At 50.2% G+C, this 7359-nt stretch overlaps 1 protein-coding gene and 2 non-coding genes across 3 annotated transcripts; all 3 read left to right on the top strand.

Annotated features, from left to right (window-relative positions):
- RPL3 (ribosomal protein L3) lies at nucleotides 1–6997 on the top strand. The gene is made up of 10 exons (XM_042050902.1): nucleotides 1–104; nucleotides 1071–1263; nucleotides 1747–1915; nucleotides 2794–2929; nucleotides 4118–4304; nucleotides 4694–4854; nucleotides 5144–5245; nucleotides 5708–5803; nucleotides 6121–6240; nucleotides 6887–6997. Exons 1-10 carry the CDS (start codon nucleotides 102–104, stop codon nucleotides 6929–6931), a joined length of 1212 nt encoding a protein of 403 aa, XP_041906836.1. The 5' UTR covers nucleotides 1–101; the 3' UTR covers nucleotides 6932–6997.
- Nucleotides 2745–2793, top strand: LOC121675678. The gene has a single exon (XR_006020188.1). It is a non-coding gene; the product is annotated as a small nucleolar RNA U82P (small nucleolar RNA).
- LOC121675677 lies at nucleotides 4422–4514 on the top strand. Its single transcript, XR_006020187.1, has one exon. It is a non-coding gene; the product is annotated as a small nucleolar RNA U83B (small nucleolar RNA).
- Nucleotides 6998–7359: the final 362 nt, after the last annotated feature.

Raw genomic sequence — 7359 nt, 5'->3', positions numbered from 1 at the left:
GCGCCGCGCGCGCCGCCCGCCCTCTCGCGAGACCGGGGGCGGGGCGCTTATAAAGGCTGCGCGCGGCGCTGGCGGCCCTTCCGGCCCGGCGCGTGGACAAGATGGTGGGTGCTGCGGCCTCGGGCCCTGCCGCGCATCCCGCGGGCATCGCCGCCATCCCGGCCCCGGCCGCCGCGCGGCCCCGCGCCCGCCGCCCCCGGCGCCTGCGGGATGCCGTGCGGGTTGCCGTGCGGGGCTCATTTCGGGGCGTGGGCGAGGCGTTGCATGGGGCGGCCGGGCGGGCCTGTGCGGTGCCCGGCGGGGCGCAGGGTGTGGGTGGCGCGGGCGGCTGTGGGGGTATTGGGGGCCCCCTTTTTCTCCGGAGACCTCCCGTGGTTATTGGGTTTTTGGGGCTTTAAACTTAAGGTGACTCGTGCCGAGGATTTTTTTTTTAAATAAAGCCATGTTTATTTTTAGTTTTGTCTGTAGCTACACGGTATTTTTGTTTGATTCGGATGTGGGATTGGATGGTTAAACCTTTCTTAGGGCTGAGAGGTCTCCGGATGGAGCGCAGTCTTAACATGGGTCGGAGGCTGCAGGGGTGGTACTCGAGGAGAAAACCTTTGGAAAAAATACTGCGCTTCCACCCAGAGTGACTGACTCAAAGGTGGATGTTGAGATCCTGGATTACTGCAGCTTTGCAAACTGAAGTTGTTTCTGTAATGCTTCTTTCGGTACTGATGCCCTGAAAGATGTGAAGCTGTGGGGTGGACTGAAATTCTGGTGGCATGGTGTGGCCGAATTGCAGCTTCTGTGGCTCCCTAGCTAGGGTGGCATCTTAAAGTAAGCTTGGAAGGGAAGGGGCGTTGAAGAAGTCTTGGACACACATAGTTGGGGCGTGGGGATTACATTCCTGTAACATAGTGGAAACCAGAAGCCCCATAGCTGATACTGGGAATTTCTAGAATGTGAAATATTTTGGATATATGTAATACTCATGTTTTAAGGCAAGGAGAGAGTTGGCCTTGGCCCTCGAGTGGGTGTAAGCAGGTCTCTGTAGCAAGCACTAAGTGTTGGTTTTCTCTCCGCAGTCTCACCGCAAGTTCTCGGCCCCGAGGCACGGCTCCCTGGGCTTCCTGCCCCGCAAGCGCAGCAGCAGGCACAGGGGCAAGGTCAAGAGCTTTCCCAAAGATGACCCCAGCAAGCCTGTCCATCTCACCGCCTTCCTGGGGTACAAAGCTGGCATGACCCACATTGTCCGGGAAGTCGACAGACCTGGATCTAGTATGTATTCATGCTCCTCTTAGTAGAGGAGGTGGGTTTGGTCAGGAATGGCAACAGGTGGCCTGTTCAGTAGCAGCTCTGGATTTTGGTCCTAGCTTGACTTCACCCTGTTCCGAGTCCTTAGTAGGTGGTGTATTTCTGCTGTAGCTGCTAGTTTCGTTTTGCATGGTAACAAGCTCCTTGGGGTGGCTCTTCTGGATGGGGGGACACAAGTCAGTTGCCTTCAGCGATTTCTTGGAGATTGTCCAGCTGCCATCCATTTTGCCTGTCCAGCTTTGCTGACCTTTCTACTAAGCCAGCCTCGAAGTTTGGCAAGGCATTAAATTATGGTTTTAAAGCTGGTCACTTTACCCTGTATCATCTCTGTGAAAAGAACTGGAGTCATTTAACCTTTCATGTGAAGGACTTGGGAGTGAGAAAAAGCAGGTGGTGTTAGAGAGTTGCTGCTGGAATTAATTGTGCTGTATTTCTGTTTCCATTCAGAGGTGAACAAGAAGGAGGTGGTGGAGGCAGTCACTATTATAGAGACTCCTCCCATGGTCATTGTGGGCATCGTGGGATACGTGCAGACCCCTCGTGGTCTCCGTAGCTTCAAGACCATCTTTGCTGAGCACATCAGCGATGAGTGCAAGCGCCGCTTCTACAAGAACTGGTGAGAGAGCAGGGCCTTGGCTGGTCTCACGCCCTATGGTTCATATTTTTACTGCTGGCTTGCATGTGATCCTCCTTTTTGAGGAGGCTTTTCAGTAGTTAGGGTTTAGCTTTGATGGACTGGCTTAATTGTGGGATAGGCTGTAGGAATAGCTCCATGAGGGTGACAGCATAACATTAGGTAGTGCCCTTCTTGGTGTGGGTGCAGTGGCTTTGGGTTTGCCTGAGAGCTCCTCGACAGGCTACACATGATGATACTTCGACGGGCGGACATAAGGAAATCGCCTCTGGCGCTTGTTGTTGAGTGTCGAGTCCTGACTGTAGCCCTGTTTTCTCAGGAAAGGGGAAGACAGGTGTCACTTCTGATTGCCATTCCAGGCACCGCTGTTGTGATTGAAAATGTGCATTTGCCCGAGTGCGGCTCCAGTGTGTCTGGAGCTTCCAGCCTGTTTATGAACTTGGCAGGCTGAAAAGACGTCAGAGTGGAGCAATAAAGATCTCAAGGGTGTTTCAGTAATGACCTTGCTGTCGGGCACACAAGGGGGGGAAATTAACAGTGTTTTAAAGCAGATCACAGTCATCTCACAATTGCTTTAAAGATCTGGTTTTTTTCTCTTATTGTTTGACATCTCTCTACAGTCTTTTGTTTTCTGTAGTGTGAATGTTAATGTGCTTTGGAATTCATGGCAGCTCCGCTCAGCTTTGGCAATTTTGCCACTGTCTGATGAGCTCCAGGCTCCGCTTGCCAGTGGAAAAGAGTCATTAGAAGCTGGCAATGAGCCAAAGCCAACTGAGGTGGCAGCTCCTTCCGCTCATCCCCGCTTCTCTGGGGGTTGATGAAGGGCTTAGCCAAACCTTGTCTCTGCTCTGCTCCTGAAGGCACAAGTCCAAGAAGAAGGCCTTCACCAAGTACTGCAAGAAGTGGCAAGATGAGGAGGGCAAAAAGCAGTTGGAGAAAGATTTCAATAGCATGAAGAAGTACTGCCAGGTTATTAGAGTCATGGCTCACACTCAGGTAAGTGCCTGTGGGACTCAGGTGTGCTGGAAACAGCTGAGACAGCAAGCTTGAAACTTGATCCATCTCTGTAGGGAGATTTCTGCCCTCCCCTACGGCTCGATGCTGACTATTCAGCACATTACAAATTAATTCTCTACAGAGCTGTGCTCACAGGATGTTTGAGGAGCCTTGGCAACCACTGGCAATCGTTTGAAGGAGTGTCTAAAGGAGACTGAGCTGTAGTAAGAACTTTTTGGGCACAGTCCTTTGCTAATGCCATGTAGACCTGGACTCTTAATTCCAGCTACAAATAAAACCAGGCTGAACACTGAACTCAGGGGTTTGTGTGCTCAGCATCATTTTAGGCTGCATTCTGCACTCAGACTTCTAGTGGCTTGTTCTCCTCAGCGGGAGGATGTGTTCCACTGCGTGATGTGGTGGTGTCTCCTCAGCTGTCAGTGCTCTGACAGACTTTCTTGGGAGATGAATTAAATCTTTTGAGTTGGCTTTAAGTACAGTAAGATGGCTAATTTTGCTAGAATTAATCTCCTGTAGTGAACAGTAGAGGTAGGGTTGCAACTTCTATTGATTCTCTCACCAGTTCCCTCTGTACTAAATACAGTAGAAGTAACTGCAAATGCAGTCCAGCCCAAAGTGGCCTTAAGTGTGGCAGGCTTTATCAAACAGAATGGTTTGGGTTGGAGGGGATCTTAGAGATCATCCAGTTCCAACCCCCCTGCTATGGGCAGGGACATCTTCCACTAGACCAGGTTGCTCAGGCCCCTTTGCAGCCTGACTGAACAGTTGTAGGGTGTGTGGCATCCAGAGCTTTTCTGGGCAACCCATGCCAGTGACTCACGACCCTCATAAAAAAAATAATCTTTCTTGGGTCTGATATAAATCCACCCTGTTTCAGTTGTAAGCTATTGCCCCTTGTCTCTTGTCCTTCCTCAGTGGAATTTGGCTGATGGCTGTGGGGTTAGAGAACTCTGTGCTCCTGTGGGTAGCATATAAGTTCCAGGTGCAAAGACTTGCAAGCCACTGTACAACCTTCCTCCTTATTGTAGGGCTTTCTTTAAGTTTCAGATCTTGGAAAATTATATTAGAAAAGATGATTAGGCCAGGGCTAGGATACTGGGCTTATTAATTAATACTGAGTCCATTTCAGAAGAGCAGGAGTTGAATGTCATTCTCTCTGTGTTGCAGATGCGTTTGCTTCCCCTGAGACAGAAGAAGTCTCACCTGATGGAGATCCAGGTGAACGGAGGCACTGTTGCTGAGAAAGTGGATTGGGCCCGGGAGAAGCTGGAACAGCAGGTGCCTGTGTCAACGGTCTTTGGCCAGGATGAGATGATAGATGTCATTGGAGTCACCAAGGGCAAGGGATATAAAGGTAAACACGTGGAAGTCCTTCTCTTTGTGATAGGATACAGTTTTTAATGAAATCTTGGCCTTGAGTTTTTACAAGTGCATGTGCCAAGAGCTGAAGAGGTAAATCCATATTGCTGTCACAGTTCAATGATGAGACCATGGAATGAGCGCTGGGCACAGCGCCTGATACCCGTGAGGAGTCATTCCATGCTGCCTTCCTTCTGAGAACACAGCCCAGGGGCACCAGGGAGGGAGCTTCACCGGGAAGTGTTGATTCCCGGGATGCTGGATCTGCGCTTGCCTTTTGCTGCCTGCGGACTGCAGCTTGAAAGGCGGCTTAAGCTGTGGTTGAAGAGTTTGGTGACATCTCAGCTTGACAACACTTGTCATGGCTGCTTTGGTCCCTTGCAGGTGTCACTAGCCGTTGGCACACCAAGAAGCTGCCGCGCAAGACTCACCGGGGCCTGCGCAAGGTGGCCTGCATCGGTGCCTGGCACCCCGCCCGCGTGGCCTTCTCTGTGGCCCGTGCGGGCCAGAAGGGCTACCACCACCGCACCGAGATCAACAAGAAGGTTGGTGTCTCAGCTGCTGGGGAGGAATGAGAGCTGGCTGATGTCACTTGTTTTGTGACAGTGAGCAGAGTGGGCAGTTTTGCTTGGGGTGTTTTGCTCTGTTAGAATGTTGTTTTGGGGATCATGGCTGTGGTCTGTTAGGTTGAATAACTAAAATTCTTGTGTGGCCACGTGTTTTCAAAGTGCAACAGGCTGTTTCCTCTGAGTCTGTGTAGAATTCCTTGCATTTTATCCGATGAGAGGCTCTTTCTCCTACTTTTTACTAAGTAGAATTTCTTTACTTTTTTAGATTTACAAGATTGGCCAAGGTTACCAAATCAAGGATGGAAAGCTGATCAAAAACAATGCGTCAACAGATTATGACTTGTCTGACAAGAGCATTAACCCTCTGGTGAGTTGCTGCAGCTCTGTGCGAAGAGTCTGCTTCTGAGCTGCAATCCTAAGAGGCAAATGGGTCTGGTATAAGTCACAAAATGATTGAATGAAGAGCTCTTGAAATAAGTCGGCTGCTATTGGAGGTGGTGGTGTTTAATCAGTCTCAGTATTGACTTGTGTAACTTGGAAATTGCATTTGTTACATGGCAATAGGACAAAGATGTTACAAACCTTGAATGGTACTTGTAAAGTTACAAGGAATAATTTAGCAAGAAGAGCTTTTGCTGTTCTTTATAAAAGCCTTACAGCAAGAAGTAAATTGCTGCATCAAGAAACTTCACCAGTGAAAGGCAGTACTGGAAACAGGATTTCAGTGGATGTGGCAATGGCCAAGGCCCAGAAATGGTGTGGATCTGTAGGCAGATGTGATCACTGGTCCTGCTTGGTACAGAGCACTGACTGTTCTCTCCTTGCTCAGGGAGGCTTTGTCCACTACGGTGAGGTGACCAATGACTTCATCATGGTGAAGGGCTGTGTTGTGGGGACCAAGAAGAGGGTCCTAACCCTGCGCAAGGTGAGTAGGGCAGCCTGCTGTCACATGGGCTGGAACAGTTTTAAGGAGCTGTGCTGCCTCTGGTGCAGAATTCTTGTGACTGTAAGGACACTGGCGGAGTGGGGCTCGTGCTGCTGGGAGCTGACCAGTCTTCAGCCTTGGAGGCCAAAGATGCAGGGTGGATGGCTTATTGTCAAGTGTTCCTTGCACATGGTAGCAACTGAGGTCAGAGTGACTGAGGGGGCATTACCCATGGAGGTGACAAGAAGTAGCCAGTGTACTGGAGGCTGAAAGGGCTGTGCTGCTGCTGTATACTCACCTGACATCTCTCTTTTTAGTCCCTGCTTGTGCAGACCAAGCGCCGGGCCCTGGAGAAGATTGACTTGAAGTTCATTGACACAACCTCCAAATTTGGTCATGGCCGCTTCCAGACAGCTGAGGAGAAGAAGGCTTTCATGGTAAGGGCACTTCCTGGTACCTTTGTTGTGTACCACCATGTTGTCTTTGAGCTCATGGCAGCTGATAGCTTGGCCTTTGGGCTGTCACGTAGCCAAAGTTTCTGTGGAACGGAAACTGCAGTTGAGAGGCCTCCTTCTGCCAACTTGGTTATAACTGCAGGGGGCCTGGGGTCTCACTTCCCCTGTGGCAACTCTTGGTGTGTCTGAGGAGGGTTGCCATGTTTGGGCACAAGTTGTTCAATGATGAAACGTGGAACAAGCACTGCTCCATATCCCCTTAAAGCAGCTCAGGGGGAGGGTCCTCACGGTGGCATTCCCAGCTCGTCACTTGCTGGAAAAAGCAGCCGGGAGCTCTGCGGGTGAGGCCCTGGCAGGAGGTTGGGGCCAAGCAGGAGCTTCCCCACCAGGTGGCACCAGCGTTGCTGCTCAGGCACATCCAGAGTCACCGGGTCAGCCCAGTGCGGCTGCGCCAGGTTTGGCTTCCCCCAGAACCTCTGGCTGTGGGGATGGGGCATAGGGTTTCCAATGGGTTTCAACATGGAGGGCTTTTTTTGCCTTGATTTCTTTACAGCTTTTGTGATTGGGATGTGATGTCTTTTGTGCAGACTGCTGTTTACATAGCTTGGTTTTTGTGGTTTTTTTTCAGGGACCACTCAAGAAGGATCGCATTGCAAAAGAGGAGACAGCCTAATGGGTGGAATGATCCTGTGGCCCTGTGTGCTCTCAGACCAAAAAATAAATATTTTAAAGAAATTAACTTTGCCTCTTGGTATATACATTACTGTGTCAAGCCTGGTACTCTGACTGCAGGTTCTACATGTGCATCAAACCAAAGAAGCAAGTAAAGCTCTAGTTCATTGAGCATCCACCTTATAGTGGGGTTCCTCTAAAGAGAACAAAGCTGCTGTTGCTGGTTTTGGAGAGCAAAGATTGTGGGTCAGAGCAAGGCTTGTCTGGTTGTGTGAAATAGTAAATCAGCAGGAGCCCTAAATGTGTTTGCAGTTGCTGAGGTATTAGTCCACATGTCAATCCTCACTTGGGTGGACAGAGAGCTTTGAGTCAAATGGGTTTAGAAATAACCCACGCAGTTCAAACCACTAAATTTTCGGTAGCTGGCAG

This window comes from Corvus kubaryi, unplaced genomic scaffold, assembly GCF_017639235.1.
Source record: "Corvus kubaryi isolate FWS band 111438036 unplaced genomic scaffold, C.kubaryi_AGA036_p1.0 74, whole genome shotgun sequence".
Classification (NCBI taxonomy): Eukaryota; Metazoa; Chordata; class Aves; order Passeriformes; family Corvidae; genus Corvus; species Corvus kubaryi.
Note: the sequence above shows the minus strand (reverse complement) of the source record. Positions and strands in the feature narration are given on the sequence as shown.

Bases quoted from the DNA above. Each gene is read 5' to 3' on its own strand.
- RPL3 (XM_042050902.1), top strand. The intron at 2,930-4,117 runs GTAAGTGCCTGT...TCTGTGTTGCAG, and splicing joins GAGTCATGGCTCACACTCAG to ATGCGTTTGCTTCCCCTGAG. The intron at 4,855-5,143 runs GTTGGTGTCTCA...TTACTTTTTTAG, and splicing joins GCACCGAGATCAACAAGAAG to ATTTACAAGATTGGCCAAGG.